The sequence below is a fragment of the Symphalangus syndactylus genome, chromosome 14 (assembly GCF_028878055.3).
Source record: "Symphalangus syndactylus isolate Jambi chromosome 14, NHGRI_mSymSyn1-v2.1_pri, whole genome shotgun sequence".
In the NCBI taxonomy this organism is placed as follows: Eukaryota; Metazoa; Chordata; class Mammalia; order Primates; family Hylobatidae; genus Symphalangus; species Symphalangus syndactylus.
The window spans coordinates 41,471,115-41,496,853 of NC_072436.2; the positions used below are offsets into that span (position 1 = coordinate 41,471,115).

Genomic DNA, 25,739 nt, shown 5'->3' on the forward strand with positions numbered 1-25,739 from the left:
GTTAGGTACCTCTGATTGTTTGCTGATGGTCTCCACAAAAACATGATTACAATAAGGATAAGCGAAAAAAGGAAGCTCCAAAATGCATCGTCAACCCAGCGTTCCATCCAATCCTAAAATAAGGACAATTCAAGCATGAAACGTTAATTTTCTGATAAGCATATAGGTTTCCCATTCAAATAATGTACAATGACAAGTACTAATGAAATCTTTCCAATCGGTAAGTCTTCCAAATAAACAAGCACACATTTTTTCAAGAAACCTATATTGTTCAAAATGTTTCTAAAGGGCTGTTTAATGTTACAAATATTCCCTGCCATAAAATTTTTGGGTTAACAGAAAGATTTCAAAATCAAAAAATGCAAAACATATAGTTAGGATTTCAAATGGCAAATACTAAGGTCAGAAGGCCCAGCCTCTTCTTTTATTAAATTGTCTCTAAGGCAGCAAAAGCTCTGGATTTTCAGAGAGCTTTTTGTGATTATTTATATAGCACTAGAGACTAGCTCCAAATCTCAACAAATCCCCAAAAGAGGACCTTTCATATTCTAAGTCTAAGAATATATCTTCTTCCAACATGAGAACCCATAGAAAACATCACTCGACTCGGGAGGCTAAGGCAGATAATTGCTTGAACCGGGGAGGCGGAGGTTGCAGTGAGCTGAGATGGCACCGCTGCTCTCCAGACTGGGTGACGGAGTGAGACTCATCTCAGAAAAAAAGAGAAAACATCGCTCGAATGCCCATACTGAACACATGATCCTAGAAACATGCCAGTCTTAAGATTTCTAGTCCATCTAGATACAAACCACTCAATTTCATGGTGTGCAGGAAGAAAAGGATTTCCTGTTAGGGTATACAGGAAGAGAATTTATTTTCAAAATATACTAAAAAAACTTGACAAAAGGGCATAATAGGAGAAAGAGATTTCAGAGGAACTTTTTCAGACTCACTTGGAGGAGTTAAAAGTTGTGGTTTTTTTTTTTTTTTTTTGAGATGGAGTTTTGCTGTGCCCAGGCTGGGGTGCAGCGGCACAATCTCAGCTCACTGCAAGCTCCGCCTCCTGGGTTCACACCAGTCTCCTGCCTCAGCCTCCCCAGTAGCTGGGACTACAGGCACCCACTAATTTTTTGTATTTTTAGTAGAGACGGGGTTTCACTGTGTTAGCCAGGATGGTCTCGATCTCCTGACCTCGTGATCCACCTGCCTCGGCCTCCCAGAGTGCTGAGATTACAGGCGTGAGCCACCGCGCCCAGCCAAAAGTTTTTATAACTCTGTAAAAAACAGTTCAAAGTAAAAAGAAAATCTCCATTAAAATCACCTCTATTTGCAAGCATAAACTAAATTCTTCAAAATTCTACAAAATAGTATAAATAAAAATAACTGCTTAAATAGGAAGGTGATACTTACCGATTGGCATTTTGCAATTCTAAATGTCTTAGTTGTCCACCCCATAAACACTATAGAAGCTGAAACACACACAAAAAGTCACCTTTGAAGGAATATAACAATACTAAGATAATTTACTGTAAGAAAAATTAAATAGCTTACCCAGCACAGCAAAGATCAGAGTATTTTTAAAGTGTCTATATAATGAAAATTTCACAGTGTTCTTTCTTAGCCTTAGGGTCTTCATAGTTTGTGCCAAACTAATAAAAATGTGAAAAAAGTTAAGGAAAAACATTCCAAGTAATAATAAGTGGTTAAAAAAAAAAAAACAAAAAGAATCGTCTACTGTGTTTCCAAAGTCAGTACTGCTAAATACAGTTCCTAAAATTTGAAGCTAATGAAAACACAGAAAATGTTATCTTGGCCACTATTGTACAATCATTATACTTTATCACAGATTTTCTTTTACAATTTACCATTGTCTGAACTAAGAAAACAAACTCCAAGGAAAAAACACAGAAGACCCATGATGCGTTCCACCAATGCCACGCACCCGCAACACGGGATAGAGCAGTGCACGCACTAAAACCCCTCCGAGTGAGACACTCTTTACAGATCACATTGTGACATGCCATTTGGCTTGTGCTTTTCTGGCCCTATTTCTTTCTTATTTTGTTCTTTCTAGTCTATTCTCATTTTATTCTTTGAATAACCATAATTAAGAGGTTAGGTCATCTACCAATTCCATTTTATAAATTTTAAAACTAAAATTCATCAGATAAAACAAATCTGGACTTAGTTAAGGGCTTTATTTGAAAGACGACTGCAACGGGGGAGGATTATTGCAATAGGAAGAATGACTGTAAGATCAGCAAGAGTCTCGGAGGTCAGGCAGAAAAGGGTTTTTCTTTTATAGAGCGCAGCAAACAAGGCTAGAAAGCAGTAGGTGTGGGGAGTGAGTGGTGGGACTAGACACACTGATGAGGGAATGTCTTTTCTTGAGGTCTGCAGATTCTCGGGAGGGCTGTGTGTTGGCTCAGGCTCACGGTGAGTCAACGTTTATGGCCTGGAGGAAGAAGAATACTTACAGTTTGGTTCAGTGTTTTGTTCAGATCGATCAGTGGATATAAAGAGTTCATCTAATTATTCGTGATGCAAGGAATGGGAAATCGGAGGGTCTGTGCCTGGCCTTGTCATAAGTAGACAAGCGGGCCTCCAGGAGTCTTACCTAAGTCCAGGGGGGAAGAGGATTCTCTGAGGTAAGTCTTTTCTCGGAACACAAATAGGGAAGGGGGCTTGGAGGGGGGTGTCTTAATCTTGGCTGTTTTCCAGGAGTACAGGGCTCAGGTAAAGTTCAACATTGCCAAGGATGAAGAAACAAAAAGAAGACTTTTCCACTGACTCCTTAGCAGTGAAGCAGAATTCAAGCCAGCTCTCTCTGCTCTTAAATGAGAATTCCTTCCTCTGGAGCAGACCAGCAAGCTTTGTTTATGAACCAAACACTAAAAATAACAGAGCTGAGCAACAGAATGGATGTGTCAAGTTTTAAAAATTATAAATATGTCATTAATAAAAAACTTCGTTTTAGTACTAAAGCTACTTTAGTACTTCGGTACAAAACTGCTTTTTAATCTTCTAAATGACCAACAAATTACAAAGGGGGATCAATTTCTAAAGCAATACAATACAACCAATTCAGGTTACTATGAGAACTTTAAAAATGCAAATATACTTTATTCCTTAAATACATCAAAACATATACTTTTAATAATTCTTGACTAAAACCAAATTTCTAGGATTAAAAAAAAATCTGGTCTGGCTTAATAATTTAAAAAAAAATGTTTTTAAGCTAAGGAATAAAAAGCAAATTTGAAATTGCCTAAGCCTCCACTTACCAAGACACTGTTAAATTTAGGTAAGGTGTAAATCATTCCTGCCATGGAAGGAAAGTAGTCATGAAAACAAACAGCCCTTCTGATCCTGAAGTGAGAGCACACTGCTGTGGTAGGAAAAGGATATCCACCAGCACAAGCCAGAGTCAAGGAGAGAGAGGGGGAGGCTGGCCAGAAGAACAAGATCAGAATCACTCACCTGCAGCAAAACAGCAAAAAAAAAAAAAAGAAAGAAAAGAAAAGACAAACGAAAGAGAAACAAGAAGAAAAAAAGGGGAGGAAGGGCCACAGGAGAAAGGCTAAGGCTATGGCTTTTGAATTTTTCAGCCTATTTTTTTTCCTATGACTTTAGGATTAGATTATTATAAGATTGGTTATATTAAGTTCATCAAAATCAAAGGAAGCAGGATCATTTTCCAAAGCACTCAATTGTATATGTATTTAGTTCTTCTTTTTTTTTCTTGTCATTTATATCATTTAGGAAATCTGCTATCTTCCTGTATAGAGAAAGCAGACGTTTCATTTTAGTGATAAAAATTACCAAACAGCAATCTGACAGCAAACTTCACAAATTCAGGCTCATGCAGAAATAGACACTAGACTTCCTTTATCTCACCATGAAACACTAAACAAGATCTTTTACATTCTAGATTTCGACTATTTCCTGAAAGATTTTCATTATAAATATTCATAATTAAGCAAACTAAGTCTTTCATCTGTTTTCCTTATCTTCCTACCCCAATCTGACTAATCAGATACTGGAATGTGTGAAAGTCAATGCTGTCCATAAAGGTAATAAATTACCCTCACTCAAATCCAGATGGATTAGAGCCATCAGAGCTGCTTTTCTTTGGAATTTTCTGCCAAGCTGCATTACTGAGTGTTTTTCCCAATGAACTACCTTGTGGATGGTTAAGAACAAGAAATCGGCAGGGCACGGTGGCTCACACCTGTAATCCCAGCACTTTGGGAGGCTGAGGCAGGCGAATCACAAGATAAAGAGATCAAGACCATCCTGGCCAACATGGTGAAACCCCGTCTCTACTAAAAATACAAAAAATTAGCTGGGCATGGTGGCGCGCACCTGTAGTCCCAGCTACTCGGGAGGCTGAGGCAGGAGAATCGCTTGAACCTGGGAGGTGGAGGTTGCAGTGAGCCGAGATCACGCCACTGCACTCCAACCTGGCGACAGAGTGAGACTCCATCTTAAAAAAAAAAAAAAAAAAAGAACAAGAAATCTTTGAAATAAATATCTATAAATTACCAGAAAAGATAGTTTATTTTTTTAAAAAACGCAGTCTGCAGCTTAATTAATTGAATGAGGGACCATATTCCCTAACTTGATAAAGTTCCAAGCATACACAATTTTAGAAACAAGACAATTCTAAATTGAATAGATATCATCAGCTCATTTTCTAAACACACAATGACAGAAAATAAGACACTAAGATCTAAAGATAATCTGAGGTCAACAGGCAGGTTCATCTCCACTGTCATTCTGCCTATCCCAATGCAAGGTATGTTTATACCTCCTGCCCATTCTCAAGGCAGGAGAGCCCCCGTAACAAGCAGTCCTGTGGGACCTACAGCCTTTGTGGTGAGTACTCTTATCACTGGAACACTGTTCACATGTAGAACTGAGGAACAGACTTCACATTTTTAGCAAGTGAATGTCTTTAATTTTTTAATATAGAAAATATGAAAATGACACCAGAGGAAGATATTTATATCACTCTCTGAGAAAATCAGATTTATTTAACTATAATTTTATTCAACAAACTTGGATTCTAAACTAGTAGCTCTGAACAAAGTAGAATATGCTTTTTTAAACAAGTTCAGTCGGAAACAACTCTTTAAATCAGTCATTATTCCCTAAGTAGGCTCCTCAGACTCCTAAGAGGTCCACAGATATAATTTGGGAAGTCTTTAACTGTCCTGTCATGCAAAGCTCCTTGTGTCTGTGTTCTGTGAAGAGAGGCTCCATAGCTGTTAAAAGATTTTCCAAGGTATGTCTGATCCTAGCACCCAAACAAGGTTAAGAATCACTGCTTTGACGTGTAAGGATAATGAATTACAAATTTTTGGTTTGTAGCACTCTTCATAGGCTTTTTAAGTTGGAAGCATATTGAGAATTCACATACAGGGAATTTAAAGACTAGGTAGACCCAGCTTAGAGAACAACCCACAAGTGGCTCAGAAAAGCCTATGAGGAGTGCCACATTTGCTAGCACACCTGAAAAACGGGAGACCTTCCTTCTAGGGCATAGTGATGAGATGCAAGCCCTCTGGCCCTTCCTATGAGACACATAGATGAGAAAATGGAAAAAGATACAAGAAAAACAATTTTTTAAAAAAATTAATGTCAAAAAGCTAAAAGACATAATAAGTATCAAAAACAGACGAAACAAAGAACTTGGCAAAAAATGAAGCCTATCTAACAAGAAAGCATTTCAAAGAGGACATAAATATAATAGAAACAGATCCAAAGAATGTTCTGGGATATGCATAACCCTGCATTCCACTCTGGTCAGTCACATTTTCTCTAGAATTCTTCCCATTTCCACAAGTGCCCCCATGGAGAAAAAAGCAATGGGGATTCCCCAGACTCAACTTGAGTCATCGAATCAGAGAAGACCCTCGAGGATCCAGTACCTACTGCCCCTAAAACTTCTCCTGCAATATGGCTGCAGCCCCTAAACCTTCTCTGAACCTGCTGTCTTCCACCCATTTCTAGCAAGTCTATCACGTGGGTTCTTCTTCCCATATCCCCTACCCTACTTCTGACCCTCACCATCTCTTCTTTGGACCACTGCAAAGGCAAAGGAATACTGACTCACCTTCCTGCCTCTAGACTCTCCTTTACCACGTCTTCTTCTTCGTCACCAGAGTTCTCACTGACACAGGTTTCATCACCTTACTCACCTGTGCAGCTTCAATTCCTCTCCAGCCCCTGCCTCTGGAAGGCACTCAGCTCTTAAGCATGCCCTGCCGCCCTTCCCTGAACCTCCTGCCAAGGCTCTCCCACACACGTCCACCCAGAGGCAGGCTTCCCTGGACATTCTGCCACTGTCCCCCTCTGTTTTCCTGCTTCAACTATTTGCTCTCCTCCATTCTTCCTAGAATACCTCTTCCCTAATTACCTCCTTATTAATAGTAAACCCCTACTTGTCTTCCCAGTCTCAATTTAAATGTTGCCATCTCTGTGAAGTCTTTCCTGATTTTTATGCCAGCATTAACTTCTCTGTTCCCCTGTCGGCACAGCACCTCTCTAAGACGGCAACTACTACTGCTATATTGATGCCAGTTACGTATCTGTCTCCCCTACAAGATTGTGAATCCCTTAAATTTAGGGACATCTTTTTCACCCATGCCTCGTCAGTATGGGGCACATACTGAGAATGAGCACTAACTGTTTGCTAAACTATGTAGAAAAAATAAAGATATTCCTTGTTTGGGGAGTTGCTACTTTTTCACTTTCAAGTTAACCCTCGTATTAAGGTAACAAAAATGCATAACTGTATTTCTTTCTATTGTTATTACAAATTACATGCAATCTGATTTTAATGATACAACAAACTATTTTGAAGGACACAGTAAAGGATATGAACCACACAAAAATGGAGTCAATAACTGCTAAAATAATGTCATCAAGAACAACAGCTAAATGGTTAGAACCCTGAAAGATAAAAATAAGGGAAGAAACCTGAATGTAACACTTTCATGGCACTATAGCAATTATCATTTGATGAAGAAAAATAATTTAGCTTATCTCATTAATTTACAAAGCCACATAAAAGATTTAATTTCCTAAGAGGATTGTGTTTAAGCACATGGAAATGACCAGCTTTTTGATAGCAACAAGTGCTAATTTATGTGATGATAGCAACATAAAACTGTATTATGTAATGGCAAATAAAAAGCATCATGTCCCCAACCTCACTAACACCAGCCATTTCAATCCCTCTCCTCCATACCAACCCGACAGCCAGGGCTATTAATGAAATGAACTCCCAATCTTTCCTAACTGTGTTGTGAAGGGACACAGAAAAAGTGAAGGGGGGGATCCATGTTAGACATTTACTCTGACTAGTCATATTTAAAAGTCACCACCTAAGATGTTGGCTATGTAAATTTTTTTTTTTTTTTTTGAGATGGAGTTTTGCTCTTGTTGCCCAGGCTGGAGTGTAATGGTGCAATCTCAGCTCACTGCAACCTCTGCCTCCCAGGTTCAAGCCATTCTCCTGCCTCAGCCTCCCAAGTAGCTAGGATTACAGGCATGTGCCACCAAGCTATGTACAATTTTAAAGGAATACAATACATACGGTGTATTTACATGTGGGATATTTATCTTTTCTATTTCTTTCTGGCAAATATTATTATTATTATTATTATTATTATTATTATTATTATTATATGAATGCAGAGTTCTTCATGATCATACAAAGGTGAAAATAAATATACTCAAAGACTAAAAGAGCATCTAACACAGAATGCAGGTGTATCAAAGACAACAGGGAGAAGAATGAGGGCTTTTAGCATTATTGGATAAATATTTATGATCTGATTTATACAGCTAATCCAAAGACATTTTAGGTAAAATGACAAAGGTCTTTGGATTAGGTAAGATATAATAAGCTTCTTAATCACACAATCCTCAACCATTTATTCAAAAAACTAAAGCAACCATGCGTGGTAGCTCACATGTGTAATCCCAATACTTTGGGAGGCTGAGGTAAGAGGATCACTTGAGGCCAGCCAGGAACTCAAGACCAGCTTGGGCAACATAGTGACACCCTGTCTCTACAAAAAATACAAAAATTAGTCCAGTGTGGTGGCCTGCACCTGTAGTCCCAGCTACTCGGGAGGCTGAGGTGGGAGAACTGCTTAAGCCTAGGAGATGGAGGCTGCAGTGAGCCATGATCATGCCACTGCACCACTGCACCCCAGCCTAGGCAACAGGGCAAGACCCTGTCTCCAAAACCAACCAACCAACCAACCAACCAACCAACCAACCAACCGACCAATGAGACAACCAAACAAAAAACCACACAAAATAAAAGTAAAAAAACTGAAGCTACAAATACAGGGGTCTTTGCAGACATAAATACAGACACTTCTCTAGAGAATAAAGCACTGCTGCCCACATCCAGAGTCATCTTCCCCTTGAACATCACTTCCTCTTAGCTTTTCCAATGGTGGGGTCACTGAATCCTCTAAATAGCTAGTCCCCAAGAGTCAGAGAAAATGGATAAACAAATGAGACTTAAAAGAGTGATGAAATGTACTGTATGTATACCTGAAGGGTGTAATTAACTTTCTGTTCACTTGATAAATTTTAAAATCCAGGGTTAAGAATGATATTAAGGTACACCAGTTGCATAATGATAAAGACAAATGTTCTCTATGAAGAATAACCATGAACCTTTCTGGGATGGGACTGATACCTGGGATGATATCAAGCGGTGCCTTCGCAATCAGTCATATCATTTTAAGAAGCACTCTGTCTAGCCTTTGCCTTTCAGGAAGTATTTTAAAAGGGAAACATCCCATAGAAGAAATGTTCAAATTGGGCCTTTTTCACAAGTTTCTATCTAAAAATTCATCTCAGGAGATACAAAGTAAAACCACATTTCACAGCAATAACAAAAAGGGGTGGTAGAATTATGTAATTTTTACCCCAATGACTCTCATCACGCCTTCAACAGCTGCAAAGATTAAGTATAGAAGCCCCAGTCCGATCACCCGGTGCATGACTGTTCCTAAACGAGGCCTGGAATCAGGAAGAGGAAACAGAGAAAGAAGAAAAAGCACGGGTGAGTAAAATGCACCTGAATACAGTAACTGGCACCATTTCCAATACCAGGAAGTCACTATCTAATCACATCGGTCTGTTCCCAGCTCTGAGGTACTTTGTTTTAGGAAACAGGCCCAGGAACAAAGGGTCTCTTTCTCTAGGACCTGAAGCTATACTGATGCCCCTGAAGCAATATTTGGAGGCCACAAAGGTGCCAGAGGATTTTGCTGCTGAAATTCAAGCAATAGAACAAATATAATTCAGGTACTGTTTCTATAGAACGGAAGAGTAGGTTGATGAAATCTAGGAAGGTAAATGCCAACTTCTAAGTGCCACTGAGAAGTCTAACTTAATTCTTCCTGAGGTCTGTCTTGAGAGATAATTCACTTGTCTCATGACTTAGGCAGAGAAAGAGCAGGACATGAGGAGATGGAACTCCATGACCTCCTTTCTGATCACCAGCTCTCAACCAGAACAGGAGTGCTGACAGAATTTAATTTTCATTCTTTAAACTGAAAGAGTTTTAAAATAACATTTTTGAGCCAGGTGCAGTGGCTCATGCCTGTAATCCTAGCATCTTGGGAGGCCAAGGTACACAGATCACTTGAGCTCAGGAGTTTGAGACCAAACTGGCCAACGTGGTGAAACTCCGTCTCTACTAAAAAAAAAAAACAAAAAATTAGCCGGGGATGGCGGCTCGTGCCTGTAGTGCCAGCTACTCGGGAGGCTGAGGCATAAGAATCGCTTGAACTTGGGAGGCAGAGGTTGCAGTGAGCCAAGATCGCGCCACTGCACTCCATCCAGCCTGAGCGAGAGTGAGACTTTTGTCTCCAAAAAAAAAAAAATAATAATAATAATAATTTTTGGCTCTTTCAAAATATAATTGAGTTGGGAAAATACAAAGATGGTGGTTTTTGCAATTAATAATTTAAAATAGAATAATTTCATGATATTTGCAAATCAGAATTTATTGCACATACATATAAGGCTGCTCAAAAACCCTCCTCTCAGAGAATTAGAAGAAAAAAACTGGTTTAAAAAAATATTTAAGATAGTCATTTCAAAACAAAATATAAGTAAAAAATTAAATTAATGGTCATAGCTCATATTTAATTAAGACTATTTACCTAATCTAAGGAATCTAAATTCCGATTCATTATAATCAACTAGCCAGAACCTCCAAATGACCAGAACTGTTACTGCTCTCACTTTATGAGTTGAGCCGAGCAAGCTAACAGTGAAAGGATTCATTTAAAAAGGGTTTGTGTCTGTACCCATTTATTTAATCTTCTATTCCTTTCACAGTAACAACACTTCACCTGTTGGTATCTGATGTTCATAACCAGAGCTATGAAAGGTACTGCAAGATTCCTCAACAAGAGGCCTTCATTTCCTACACTGTACTAAGAACACAAAAGCCATTTGAGAAAGAATCTCCAATAAAAGTCCAGGGGGATAAAGGCTTCCAGGCTAAAATCCTGCTAGCTCCCCAGTCCCCAGCTCACAAGCAAATGGGCATGCACACAGGAGGAGAGCCTGGGGGTGCGAGTCACAGAGCAGAGGCCTGAGCCTGGGCACCCGGGGGCCGGAGCTCAGGTACACAGGAGGGTGCAGCAGAGGAGGCTGGGGAGGAGTAGCCAGTGATGTGAGAGGATGGAAGATGAGCTCCCGGAAACCAGGCAAAGCTGGCACTCCTTAACTAAAGCTGCTCACGGGACAACTGGACGAGGGCTAAGCAGGACCATGTGATATGGCAGGGGGAGGTCATGGTGGCCTTGACAAGAGCAGTCTCAATAGAGCAATACTGGGGAGGCCGAGGTACAGACCACTCATGTGAGAAGTTATGACGCACAGGTGAAAGGTGAATGAAGCAGAAGCGGAGGAGAGGGCCATGTGGGATGGAGGGAGGGCTTCGCTTTAAAAAATGGTAGAAATAACGAGATGCTGATGGGGGGTGATCCACCAGAGAGGAAAGCTGACGATGCAAGAAAAAACAAAACCGAGCACTAGGACAGTTTCCCTCACGGTTGAGTGGGCACAAAGGCAGGGGTGGCCTGTGGCTATGAAGAAGAGGAAAGTGGTTCATGCGGTCCAGATGTGGGGGAAATGACAGGGTCTGGGGGCACAGATGCAGTGGAATTCCCCTCTGATGGCTTCTACTTCCTCAGTGAAAAAAAACCTAAGGTCAGCTGAGAGGGGAGTAGAGTCTGAGCGGTCTGAGAGAGGGGTAAAATGGTCTTCTACAGACAGAAGAGTGAGAAAATAGTGGCAAGCGGATTGAGTACAACTGCCAGAAGCAGTGAGGGCACGCACGTGAAGTTTAGGGTCATGAATGGCAAGTAGGCCCCCTCAGTGTGGTCCAGGGCTCCTTTTGGGCAAATTCCCCTGCTCGGGTGGGAGCCTGAGGCAGAAGGAAAGCTGGACTTAGCAAGGCTGGGGTTTTGTCAAGGTTGACAAAGAGAAAGGCAGGGGTCTTTGGGTGTCAGTGTCCTGCTGGACCAGGGAATCCAAGCAAAAGGAAGAAGGTAAGGATATAAGATGGGGAGGGACAACGGAAGGTGCCAGGGTCAAAAGGCTGGAGGCCAAAGTACAGTCAAAAAAGACTGATGCCGACATGTTAAAGAAAGTAACAGGAAACAGAGGAGGTGACAGTTGAAAAGTGGATTGCTTAAAATTGAGATTTTGAAAAGGGAGCAGTTATACATATAATAAAGTCTAGAAAATGATACTGGGAATCAGTAGCTGAAACGTGGTGACGGGCAAGAGCAGGAGAGGTGGGGAGGTGAGGTCAGGTTACTTAAAGGGTCATCCACATGGCTCCTGAGACCCCAGGGCCTTCTGACAGATGAAATGCTGAGGACAACACCTGTGAAGCTGGTGCCCACAGAGCTGAGGGATGAGGGAGGGTCTGGAAGCTCACAGGGACCACAACAAGATGCAGCAGGTGATCCAGCCTGAAGAGTGAGCTTCTGGGAATCAGGGTTTTAGGAAAGAGGCAGGAAGAAAGGTCTGAAAAAACACAACAAGGATAGAAATCAAGTTCTCCCATAGTTATGCCCAGCGATTCACAGGTGAGAGGAGGAAAAGACCCGCCGGAGAGGGTCCAGAAGCAGGTCCTTGGGGGACAGACAGGTTTCAGTCAGAAGTTTTGCTGACTCGGTGTTTAATCCACTCTCTCTTCCAACACTCAAATAGGACCATAAAAGCTTAATGGTCCTGTCTAAAAAACAGAAAAGGGTTTGAAAATGGTTTGAATCATTTTAGATTTTCCATTATCCTTAAAGTTGATTATTTATTCATCTAACTATATAAAGTTATCGAAATACAAATTCAGGGTCTTTATTGGAAGATAATATAACATAGCAAGTATGTGGAAATCTTTTAAAAATGTGTTCTTGTAGATTTTTCCCAAACGGATTTGTACTACAATACTTAGAAGTTCCATTTTCACAGGCCGGGCGCGGTGGCTCACGCCTGTAATCCCAGCACTTTGGGAGGCAGAGGTGGGCGGATCGTGAGGTCAGGAGATCGAGATCTTCCTGGCTAACACAGTGAAACCCCGTCTCTACTAAAAATACAAAAAATTAGCCAGGCGAGGTGGCGGGCGCCTGTAGTCCCAGCTACTCGGGAGGCTGAGGCAGGAGAATGGCGTGAACCCCAGGGGGCGGAACCTGCAGTGAGCCGAGATAGCGCCACTGCACTCCAGCCTGGGCGACAGCGAGACTCTGTCTCAAAAAAAAAAAAAAAAAGAAGTTCCATTTTCACAAAGGTCATAACGTAGACGGACTGAATCACTGGGCTGGGGCCCAGCATCTTTCCCACACGCCAGTACTTACTTGACAATGCCATAGCCCAGGCTCACAATGATCACGAGGAGGCGAGCCAACGTCCTCTTAATCGCAGAAATCAACTCCGCAAATATCAATAAGCCTTGGGCTGAGGAAGAAAAAATAAAGTAATTCACTTTGTGTACATCCAGAAGCCTGCCAACCAAGATTCTCAACAACATGTCCTGTGTATAACTACGTTCGGACTTCAGACTAATCAGCCACATTTGATTTAAAAGTCACTGAATCCAACTGATGCTTGAAAACTTTAGTGAAGGATTCACACTCTCCTAAAGAATTCACTCCCTATCTAATCAGCTCCACTGAGCACAGCTTTCTTCTATCAGCCTGAACACTGTCTCCCTGAGCTTCCCTCTGTTCTTTTTCTTTACAGAACTCTCTCTCTTCTGGTCCTGTAAATATTTAAAAACAACAACGTCCTCTAGAGTTCTCTTTTCTCCAGGATGCCCTCATCATGTATTCATTTAAAATGTATCTGACATGTCCCTACTGTGTGGCTATAATAGTGAAAAAGACATCTTGATCCCTGCCTTCATGGAGCTTGTACTCTGGTTAGGCTAAGTAAATAGAACTCAGTGTGGTAAGCGCTAGAGGTAACACAGCATCCCTCCAGACTTGGAAGAAGGCCAGTCTAATCTACACCTGGGGGAGCTAGAATTGGGTCCCGAAAAACTCAGAAAAAGTGACATCTAAATCAGGACTTGTAGGCTAAGTAGGAGTTAAGTATTTGGGGGTGCAGTATGACAAAGCAAAGAACAAGGCACGTGCAAAGGCACAGAGAAGAAAAGAGGAAAAGCAAACTATGTTGCAAGAAGTGAAAGTTCATTATGCCTGCAGCAGAGAGTGTAATGGTAGATGTCAAGAAAAGAGGCTGGTCATAAAGGCAGGGACCAATTGTGCAGTTTGGAGCCCCTGTCATGGAGTCTGGACTCGATGTTAGGGGCAGTGGAAAGTCAGTAACAATAAACAAAGGAACAAAGGAGGGACTGGTAAACTACGGCCCATGGGCCAAATCTGGCCCTACATCTGATCTGTTTTTGGACATAAAGTTTTATGGGAACACAGCAATGCTCATTTGTTTGCATGTTGTCTATGGCTGCTTTTATGCTTTGATGGCAAGGGTGAATAGTTGTTACAACAGAGACCATATGGCCTGCAAAGCCAAAATATTTCCTTTATGGCCTCGACAGAAAAATGTGCTGACTGCTGGAATAAAATGGATGGCTTTATTTTATCAAGATTGCTCTACCTACAATGGTTTGGAGAGGAACAAAACTGCAGGCAAGGAAAATGCTCAGGAGACTATTCCAGAAAACTAAGAGATGATGAGGGTACCGGCAGTGATGATGGAGAGAAGTAGAAAGAGGTTCAGAAAGATATTCAGAAAATATGGTGGCAAAACCAGTTGTGAATCCATCTGATGTTTTCAGTTCACATTGTTTTCAGCTCCATCTCGCCTGCAAGAACTCACAAGAGACCTTGTCAAATGCCTTGAAGATAGATCTAGAACTACAAGCAGAGCAAGAAGCCAAGAAAGATGTAAAAGATGGCCCTGAGGTCTCCTGGCCATGCAGCGAGTATCATGCAGCGAGAGGAACACCTGGAAGGGCAGCAAGTGTGGGCTGGGGCGAGGCTGCCACACAAAGGCAGAAAGGATGAGCTCCATTTTTGCCATTCAGAGATTGAGAAGATTGCAAGGCATTGAGAAGCTGTTTTGCAGGTGACCGGATATATATGCCTGTAGCTCAGGATAGAGAGCTCCACAGTAGAGAAAGCTTTAGGAGGAAAACAATGGATGAGCTCTCCGAAAGAGTGCAGAATGTGAAGAAGGGGTTTATGATCACAAATGTTGAGGGATGAGTGTGCTGTCAATCCCTCCATGGGCTGTCTATACTCCTCTTGAGGTAATATGACTACAACCTTTCTGGTACAGTGTGGCCTATACAGCAAGATTCTCAACTTTCCTTCCAGGCTCCTGCTGCAATCTGAGGTTGTGGGAGCTTGTGGGAGGAAACCACCCTATTATTGCCTGTGTTGAGTTTGCTTTTCATCAGCTTCAATTTTTAAATTCTTTTTAAAACTTTTCCATTGGTGTTTTTGCAATTTGTACTCCAAACCTAAGTTCAAGATCTTATCCATTAAATTTCACCTTTCTAATCAGCATGTCAAGTCTCTTTCCTCTCATCACGTATCTTCAAGTGAAAAGGGTCTACCTAAAATGATTCTCTATGCCCCTAAGTATTTACGACCCTGGCCAGCCTCACATCATCCACAAAATTTAAGAGAATGCTGTCTACATAGTCACACAATAAATGTTAGTTGAACAAACCAACAGATTCACAAGAAGAATAAACCAGCAACAAGGCCTAAAATCTGAGAGACACCATTCAAACCTCCTAGCTCAATGGTTCTCAATCCTAGATGCATATTGGAATCACCTGGAAGTCTCTACACAGCCCCAATTCCTAGGTCTGCCCTAATCAGAATCTCTGGCACTGGTACCATTTTAAAGTTCTTCAAGTGATGCTGATACAAAACCAGGGATGAGAACCATTGCTCCAGACCAGAGCTGTCCCACAGACCCTTTTGCAATGATGGAAATGGTCTACCTCTGTGCTGTCCAATACAGCAGTCACTGGTCACCTGTGGCTACTGAGCACTTGAGATGCAGCTAGAACAACTGAGGAACTTAATTTTTAATTTAATTTAATTTTATTTAAGTACCCAGATGTGGCTTGTGGCTACCACAGAAAACAGCAGAGGTCTAGACTGACCAGTGATTATCTCCATGAACTCTTTAGATATGGCGGCACCACCAGTTTTCAGCTCATCTTGTCCAAAAGAAGTCAAAAGAGACCTTGTCAAATGCCTTGAAGAAGTCAGCTATACTAAGTTTACTACATCTTCCTGTCAATCTAGCATCCCAAAACAAAAAAATTAGTCTGACAAGATCTTCTTAATGTACCCATGTCGGGTCCTAACAATCAATGCTTCTCATCCGTCTAATGATTTTTCTAAATTTGGTGCTTCAAGATCAATGCTGGGCAAGACAGCCCCTGTCACAGAATTCCCACATGGGAAAATCAGAAAGGACATCAGCTCCTGCCCACCTCTCCTATTGGACAGGACTCCTCAAAGACCCTGACAGCAGTCTGGGTATCTCTTCCAAGCCCTCTAGTGCCATCTCGGACAGCTTAGATTCCCTGAGGATGGCAGATGGCCTCTTACCTCTTCATGGATCTCAGGTTTTTGCTGCTCCTCACTAAAGTCCATGCCACCCTTTACCCTCACTAAACAAGAGATCACCACCACTGACAGCAAAGCATCAGAACTGCCTTCTCTACATTCAGGAATGCTTCAATTCTAAGCAGCAGACCTACCCTTTCTTCATCATCTGGTATAGAACACGCATGCACGCACGCACACACACGTACACACACACCATAAAAAACTTCTTACAGAGTAGTGATATCTCTAACATGCATCCTGGATGTTTGTCCTTTCTTTATTCTTTGGTACATGTCCTTTTAAACTTTTTATTTGGGGAAATTTCAAATACTCCCCAAAAGAGAGAAAGCAATATAATGACTTCCCTTGTGCTCATCATCTAGCTTCAATAATTAGCAACGTTACACCAAATTTGTTTCATCTATAGTCCAATTCATTTTTTTTCTAGAGTATTTCAAAATAAGTAACAGACACATAGTGCCAGCTACTCCAGAAGCTGAGGTGGGCAGATCACTTGGGCCTGGAGGTCAAGGATGCAGTGAGCAAAAATCACACCACTGCACTCCAGTCCGGACAACAGATCAAGACCTTGTCAATCAATCAATCAGTAACAGACAAAATCATGCCCTTTGAAAATCTGCACCAAGATCATTTGTAACTGGTCACTCAGAAGTACACTCTTGAGCACCTTCAACCCCTCTGAGCTCTCTCTTTCCAAAGGTTCGGTGGAAGAGTTGTACCTTTGCTTCTCTGGCCTGAAATCTACTTTCTAGAAGTCTGGGGCACACATCTGAGGATGCCCAGCTGTATGGCCTCCCTGCTTCACACATTCCACTGCGTAAACTGTGATGGTGCCTCCACTGGTCACATGAAGATCTTTGCGGGAGTAAAGAGGTGGGGAGAGCACAAGGACGCTGCAGGCACCATCCATTCCAGCACCCCTGATTTTACTCCCTGCGGCCAATTTCCTTTCTTTTGTTTTTTGAAGGAGAAGGAAAAGAAGATGTGGGGGGAAGGAGAAGTATGTTAAAAGGATTGGCAGCACCTGAAGTCTCCCTATCCCAAACTTTGTGCTGTTTTAATCCAGGCTGAACCTTAGGAAATGGGACTTTTATTTTTCCCAGGAGGGAAGTGAGGGGAAATTTAGCAAGAAGGAAAACAGATAATGAAGAGAAGACACATGCTCGGCCAGATCAGAGGCCTACTCTGACATTCTTTTCTTGGCTTTCCTTCTCTTCATCTATAATATGCCTGTTTCCAAACCACTGTTCAGAGGGGGGCCTCCCACTGCTCTGCTCATAAATACTGGGGAACTCTTAGATCATACTGTATTTACAGAGACAGTCAAAACTTACTTGACAGTCCAGTGTTGCTGATGGTTTGGTATTCACTATAAAAAACTGCTTTTTCAAGCATTCCCAAAAAAATAACAGCTGCAATCCAGAACTGGATTCTTAATATATCTTTCCAATAACAGGCAGACCACATCAGCCAGAGTATGCCATATAATATATAAACAATACACATCACCATGTAAAACTGTAGGAAGAGAAGCAATTTTAGTCAGTTAAGCCTTTTGATTATTTGAAAGTTGGCACTTCTACATTCAAGTATCCAACCCTTCATTTTCCAGTCACTCTGGAACCAGAAATAGAGGCTATGTCAAAGCATTAACTACTGAGGAATTACTACCACAAAGCTCTTGGGGTATAAAATTCATTTTTTAAAAAGGAAAAAATGATGAGAAATACTCACAATCATTAGGGGCCAATCTGATGCAGAGATATATCCATGAGGCCCAATCATAGAAAGAGAAACTGCGATAGAGAAGAAGAGAGTTAATTAACAGTCAGTCTTAAATCTTTAAGTGTAAGTTCATTTCCCAGAAGGCTCCAAGAATACAAACCACACTAACAAATGCTGAATTTGTATGTAGCACATACACGGTATTAGACAATTAGTAATTGTTTGATTATGTAACCTCACCAAGATACCTTTACTGTAAGACCAGAAACTCTAAAACTGCTAGAAGAAAACATAGGGAGAACACTACACAACACTGGTCTGAGCAATGATTTTTTGGATTTGATCCCAAAAGCACAGGCAACAAAAGCAAAAATAGACAAATGGGATTACATCAATATAAAAAGCTTCTTTGCAGCAAAGGAAACAATTAACAGTAGACATAGACAACTTAAAGATACTGAGAGATAAAATTAGCAAGCCATATATCCAAGAAGGAGTTAATATCCAAAATATATAAGCTCAAACAACTCAACAGCAAGAAAACAAAAAACCCAATTAAAAGAATGGGCAAGGGGCCGGGCGTGACGGCTCACACCTGTAATCCCAGCACTTTGGAAGGCCGAGGTGGGCAGATCACTTAAGGCCAGGAGATCGAGACTAGCCTGACGACCGTGGTGAAACCCGTCTCTACTAAAAACAGAAAAATTAGCCAGGTGTGGTGGCATGCACCTGTAATCTCAGCTACTTGGGAAGCCGAGGTAGGAGAATCACTTGAACCCAGGAGGTGGAGGTTGCAGTGAGCCGAGATTGTGCCACCACACTCCAGCCTGGGTGACAGAGCGAGCTCCTGTCTCAAACAAACAAACAAACAAAAAAAGGCAAGGGACCTGGATATTTCTCAAAAGAAAACATATAAATGAGCAACAGATATTAATACATGAAAAATGCTCAACATCACTAGTCATTAGAGAAATGCAAATTAAAACCCCAATATCATTTCACACCTGTCAGAATGGCTTTTATCAAAAAAATGAAAGACAGTAAGTGCTGATGAAGATGTGGAGAAAAGGGATGCTTTGTATACTGTCAGTGAAATGTCAATTAGTACAGCCATTATCAAAAACAGTATGGAAGGTCCTCAAAAAACTAAAAACAGAATTACCATATAATCCAGTAATCCCACTTTACTATTTACCCAAAAGATCTAGAATCCATTTGTCAAAGAGCTGTCTGCACCCCCATGCTCCCCGCAGCAGTATGAACAATAGCTAAGTTATGGAATCAACGTAAGTGTCCATCAACAGATGAATGGATGAAGAAAATGTGTATATATACACAATGAAATACTATTCAGCCTTTAAAAAGAAGAAAATTCTGTCATATGCAACCACATGGATGGAACTGGAAAACACTGTGCTGAGTGAAATGAGTCAGGCACAGAAAGACAAATACTGCACATTTTCATTTATACGTGGAATCTAAAACAATCGAACTCCTAATACGAGAGCAGAACGGTGGGTACAGAGGCTGGGGGGTAGGAGGCAAGGATAAAAAAAAATCTCAGACAGGAGGAATAAGTTTTTTCTTTTTTTGAGTTCTATTGCATAGCATGGTGAATAGTTAATAGAGTAGTGTATGTTTCAAAATTGCTGAGAGTACATTTCAAATGTTCTCACCACAAAAAATGTTAAGCATTAGGGGTGATGAATATGTTAACTAGTTTGACTTAATTATTCCACATTGTATTTATAGATTATAACATCACTTTGTACCCCATACATTTACATCATTATAATTGTCAATTTACAAAAAAAAGAAAAAATGAGGTACTTTTACTTGTATACACGCTATTCTAAAAACCTGTGCCAAATCTGATCATATACAAGAGCACAGTAGTCCCAGCTACCAAACAAGAACTCAGACTAGCCCCCATCCACTGGGACCTTATCTTCCTTGACGTAACTTGGAATAAATTACCAAACTCACACATCTAGGTTGGGTTTTGTCTGAGACGGCAATCATAAACCACATGCCAAGTACAGTGCAAAACATCAGGGCTCAGTGACAGCTCCAGCTACTAATTAGCAGGGGCTCAAAACTGCCCGCTGGTGTCAGGGGAAAAGACACAATGCCTGGGAAAGAACTGAGCACAAGGCTAGTTCTATGGTCTGAATGTCCTCAAAAATTTATTAAAGCTTCATACCCACTGCAGTGGTATTAAGAGGTGAGGCCTTTTGGGAAGTGATTAAGTCACGAGGGCTCTGTCCTCATGAATAGATTAATGCCTTACAAAAGGCCTGGAGGGAACTAGCTTAGGCCCTTCTTTGCTCTTCTGCCTCCACCCCGTGAGAGCAGAGTGGTTGTCCCCTTTTGTGCTTCCTGCCCTTCCATCCTTTCTGCCATGTGAGAACACATCGTTCAAGGTGCCATCTTGGAAGCAGACACCAGGGCCCTAACCAGACACCAAACTTGCTGGCACCTTGATCTTAGACATCCCCACCTCCAGAACTGTGGGGAAATAAATTTCTGTTCTTTATAAATTACCCAGTGTCAAGTATTCTATTACAGCAGCACAAACAGACTAAGATAGCTAGGTGACAGAATGGCATCGGGGTCCCTGCTCCCTCTACTTGACACAGTCTGGCTCATGATGCCATCTCCAGAAGGAAGCCTTACCTCACACTCTTCCAGAGCAGCCACCTTGCCAGCTTCCCTCCAAGGGCCACACAGTACACCAGACCGAGCCTCCTCTGCAGCAATGCCTACCTCACCTCGTTGGTTTCTGCCAGCTAACTGGCTGAATCAGAGCAGTATCAAATCCCCAGGGCCCTCACATGCTGATTGGCTACTGCTGGCCCCAGCAGACACCCGCTATGGAAAACATCAGCCAAAGTGATTCTAAATACGTGAAAGCATTCATTCTCTTGAAAACTGCTTACTGCAAGTCTACTTTTGTGGCACTAAGGAACCACAGCTTAACAAGGCACAGAGGGTCTAACTTACAGTGGTGGGGGTGCCTCACAGACCATAGAAGCCACATGCTGGCAGATATGCTGCTTCTACTCCTAGGCTACAGACAGATCCTTTAAAATAAAATTTGTCAAATAATAAAAATCTTAAATCCCTGATGATGGCCATTTTCAAGAAACAGAGAACATAACCTACTTGAAATACAACTAAAATGTTGCCTACACATTTCTACATGTTAAAAAATTTTTTTAATCTGAAAGAATGGAGAATTTTATATCCCACTATGAAGTTTGAAATTTTAAAAATTTATCTTAACACAGTAAAATTTTCAATCAATTAAAAAAAATAGTAGCAATAAGAGAGCTTAATGTTACATTTTATGTATCTAAAATAAATGTATGATTAACAGAAATTCATTTTTGAATGATGTATTTCAAACAGAGAATGTTGACTCAGGTCAGTGACAAAAATACAGAATACAGAAAATGCAGATAGTAAACATGCATGCAGTTTAACTATACCATTCAAATTCCAGCTTGCATCTGTATTCTCCGTTTTAATGGAAACAATAAAGATATGAAACCCATCTTTCTGTGTTCTGGCTACCACATCCTGAAATAGAGGGGAAAAAAATTCTTCACATTATTTTTAACAAATTGCTATGTAATATAGCTGAACAACTGTTTGCCATATTTTAAAATAATTGAATCGGGTTACTTTTTTAATTTTTCTATTTTTAAATTTTTTCCTTTTTTTCTGAGATGGGGGTCTCACCATGTTGCCCAGGCTGGTCTCAAACTCCTGACCCCTCATGTGATCCTCCTGCTTTGGCCTCCCAAAGTGCTGGGATTACAGTGTGAGCCACTGTGCCCAGCCATATTGGGTTTCTTTTAAACACACACACACACACACAGACACACAGACACACACACAAATAAAACAGAAAAGGAATGGCACGCAGTAGAAGGATAGCTATTTCTCTTATTAGACACCATCCTCCTAGACCTAAAAAGGTAAAGGAGGAAAGAAGCTTTTCTCATTCTTCAATGTTTTCTGTCTTTTATATTACCATTCTATATACTGTTTAATAAAAAACTTTTTCTAGGGCTCAGCAGGGTGGCTCCTACCTGTAATCCTAGCACTTTAGGAGGCCGAGGCAGGTGGATCACTTGAGTTCAGGAGTTTGAAACCAGCCTGGCCAACGTGGCAAAACCCTGTCTCTACTAAAAATACAAAAATTAGCCAGGTGTGGTGGTAGGCACCTGTAGTCCCAGCTTCTTAGGAGGCTGACGCAGAAGAATCACTTGAACCTGGGAGGCGGAGGTTGCAGTGAGATGAGATCACACCACTGCACACCAGCCTAGGTGACAGAGCGAGCCTGTGTCTCAAAAAAAGCTTTTTTTCTAACATTACTTTTCTCATATTTTATCCTAATTTTATCAAACATTTTGTTTTATTTAAATGTGTGGTTTTTATTATTTATTTATTTTTTTAGATGGAGTCTCGCTCTGTCACCCAGGCTGGAGTACAATGGTGCGATCTTGGCTCACTGCAACCTCAGCCTCCTGGGTTCAAGCAATTCTCATGCCTCAGCCTCCGAGTAGCTGGGATTCTAGGCACCTGCCACCACACCCGGCCTAATGTGTGGTTTTTAAATTGAACTGGGGGAAGAGGAAGTTAGATAATGTTGTCAGAAATGACTCAGATTAAGTACATAAGCTAAATGATTCAAATTTCTTAAGGCACTATGTTACTTGCAATTCCACTAAGGAATAAAACTTCCCACTGTAATGCTTGTAAATTCTCCAGTGCCCTCCCATAACTGGACCACACTTCTTATACTCCATTTTCCTGAATATTTCCTATCTGTTTCTTTCATTTCCTACTCCTCATCATATGACTGATTTTGTACAAAGTTTGTCCTGGCCACGGCAGAGCGAGTGCCTTTCCATTATCAGACTTCTTTAAGATGGCTTTAGAGAAAACATGAAGAGTCATAGTATAAAAGCAAACATTAAGCTCTCCCAAACCTGCTTTCAGTCCCTACACATCACTCCCAACCCTTTTGACCTCTTACTCAGTCTTCTGACTTTTAGTAATTCCCCAAAATGCCAAAATTTCCCTTCCACACGCTACATTCGTGGTTTCTATTTCTTTAAATCCTTAATGACAAGCACAGTCCATTGCTATGCTGTCTTGCACATTTAGAGGGGGAATTTTATTTTTTAAAGAAAAGAAAGGCTGCATAGAAATTCATCTTAAATTGCTTTAAGGGTATTTTTAGACAAAGATAGAAACAATATATACAAAATTCATATAGACATATACAAGAAAACTTTTTTTTGAGACAGAATCTTGCTCTGTCACCCAGGCTGAAGTTTAGTGGTGCAATTTCAGCTCACTGCAACCTCCACCTCCCAGGTTCAAGTGATTCTCATGCCTCAGCCTCCCAAGTAGCTGGGATTACAGGCATGTACCACCATGCCTCACTAATTTTTGTATTTTTAGTAGAGATGAGGCTTTGCCATGTTGGCCAGGCTGGTCTCAAACTGCTGGCCTCAAGCAATCTACCTGCCTCAGCCTCCCAAAGTGCGGGGATTGCAAGCAGGAGCCACCGCACCTGGCCTGAAAACATACGGTTTTAAATAATGTTTCCTTTTCCTTCCACAATTCTAATAACCCTACTTTATATCACTAAGTGTCTATCCATCAGCGACTTTTTTCAGTCTTACGTTAACTTGTGTATATTTGATTTAAAGACAAATCAAACTGCTTACCGTTGATCTTTCCTGGTTTGAAACATTTCCGATATTTATTAGTTCTTTATTCTGGAAAAAAGAGTAAATAATGCCATTTTATACTGCTGCATTGCTATGGAGAAAAATTGTTTTAATAATTAAGAAAAAAATGTTAGAAGAAAAATGAAAAATTAAAAGCTAAACATCAAAGAACAAATCTCACTGTATCCCAAACACAAGCAACGAAGTTCTGCTTTTGAAAAATTACCCCTATTATATAAAGAGATTGAATCTATGACTCACTGACGCTCCTGAAAGAGATGGAAGAATGGAAGCTACTTGAAAAACCTACTTCAGTATATCATCCATGAGAACTTCCCCAACCTAGCTAGAGGGGCCAACATTCAAATTCAGGAAATGCAAAGAAACCCCACAAGATACTTCACAAGAAGATAATCCCCAAGACACATAAATCATCAGATTCTCTAAGGTCAAAATGAAGAAAAATGTTAAAGGCACCTAGAAAGAAAGGTCAGGTCACCCACAAAGGAAAACCCATCAGATTAACATCAAGCCTCTCTGCAGAAACCCTACAAGGAGAAGAGAATTGGAAGCCTATGTTTAACATTCTTAAAGAAAAGAAATTCCAACCAAGAATTTTATGTCCGGCCAAACTAAGCCTCATAAGTGAAGGGGAAATAAGATCCTTTTTAGACAAGCAAATGCTGAGGGAATTCATTCAGACCTGCCTTACAAGGCTCCTGAAAGAAGCACTAAATATGGAAAGACCATTATCAGCCACTAAATAAACACACTTAAGTACGTAAACCAGTGACACTATAAAGTAGCCACACAAATGAGTCTGCATAATAACCAGCTAACAACATGAGGACAGGATCAAATCCACAACACCAATACTAAAAGCCCCAATTAAAAGGCACAGAATGTCAAGCTGGATAAAGAAGCAAGACCCAATGGTTTGCTGTCTTCAAGAGACCCGTCTCACATGCAACAACACCCATAGGCTCAAAATAAAGGGTTGGAGAAAAATCTACCAAGCAAATGGAAAACAGAAAAAAAGCAGAGGTTGCAGGCCTAATTTCAGACAAAACAGACTTTAAACCAACAAAGATCAAAAAAGACAAAAAAGGGCATTATGTAATGGTAAAGGGTTCAATTCAACGAGAAGACTTAACTATCTTAAATACATATGCACCCAACACCTGAGTACCCAGATTCATAAAGCAAGTTCTTAGAGACGTTTAAAGAGACTTAGGCTCCCACACAATAATAGTGAGAGACTTCAACACCCGACTGAAAGTATTAGACAGATCACTGAGGCATAAAATTAACAAAGATATTCAGGACTGAACTCAACACTGGATCAAATGGAGCTGATAGACATCTACAGAACTCTTCACCCACAAATAAAAGAATATATACTCTCCTCCTCTCTGCATGGCACATACTCTAAAATCAGCCAATCAGAAATAAAACAATGCTCAGAAAATGCAAAAGAACAAAAATCATATACCAACCACTCTCTCAGACCTCAATAAAATTGGAAATCAAGATTAAGAAAATCTTTCAAAACCATACAATTGCATGGATATTAAACAACCTGCTCCTGAATGACTTCTGGGTGAATAATGAAATTAAGGCAGAAATCAAGAAGTTATTTGAAACTAATGAGAACAAAGATACAACATGTCAGAATCTCTGGGACATAGCTAAGGCAATGTTAAGAGGGAAATTTATAGCACTAAACACCCACAGTGAAAAGTTAAAAAGATCTTGGCTGGGCGCGGTGGCTCACACCTGTAATCCTGTAATCCCAGTACTTTGGGAAGCTGAGGCAGGTGGATCATCTGAGGTCAGGAGTTCGAGACCAGCCTGGCCAACATGGCAAAACCTCATCTCTACTAAAAATACAAAAATTAGCTGGGTGTGGTGGCGGGTGCCTGTAATCCCAGCTACTCGGGAGGCTGAGGCGGGAGAATCGCTTGAACCTGGGAGGCAGAGGTTGCAGTGAGCCGAGATCATACCACTGCCCTCCAGCCTGGGCAACAGAATGAGACTCTGTCTCAAAAAAAAAAAAAAGAAGAAGAGTTAAAAAGATCTCAAATTAATTAAC

General features: G+C 40.9%; 1 protein-coding gene across 3 annotated transcripts in view; it reads right to left on the reverse strand.

The window, feature by feature from the left end:
• The window catches only part of TMEM87B (transmembrane protein 87B), a 62,629-nt gene that overhangs the window by 19,301 nt on the left and 17,589 nt on the right, over positions 1-25,739 (reverse strand). Inside the window, exons 5-14 of one of the 3 annotated variants that reach the window (XM_055243339.2) lie at positions 23,645-23,695; positions 21,389-21,479; positions 17,907-17,968; positions 17,507-17,690; positions 12,912-13,011; positions 8,958-9,051; positions 6,886-6,957; positions 1,552-1,660; positions 1,411-1,469; positions 10-113 (exon numbers count right to left, since the gene is read on the reverse strand). In XM_055243339.2, coding sequence (XP_055099314.1) covers positions 10-113; positions 1,411-1,469; positions 1,552-1,660; positions 6,886-6,957; positions 8,958-9,051; positions 12,912-13,011; positions 17,507-17,690; positions 17,907-17,968; positions 21,389-21,479; positions 23,645-23,695 — 926 coding nt within the window. Of the gene's footprint in view, positions 1-9; positions 114-1,410; positions 1,470-1,551; positions 1,661-3,408; positions 3,481-6,883; positions 6,958-8,957; positions 9,052-12,911; positions 13,012-17,506; positions 17,691-17,906; positions 17,969-21,388; positions 21,480-23,644; positions 23,696-25,739 lie in introns of all 3 variants that reach the window. The other 2 variants (XM_055243340.2, XM_055243342.2) reach the window with 2 other exon arrangements.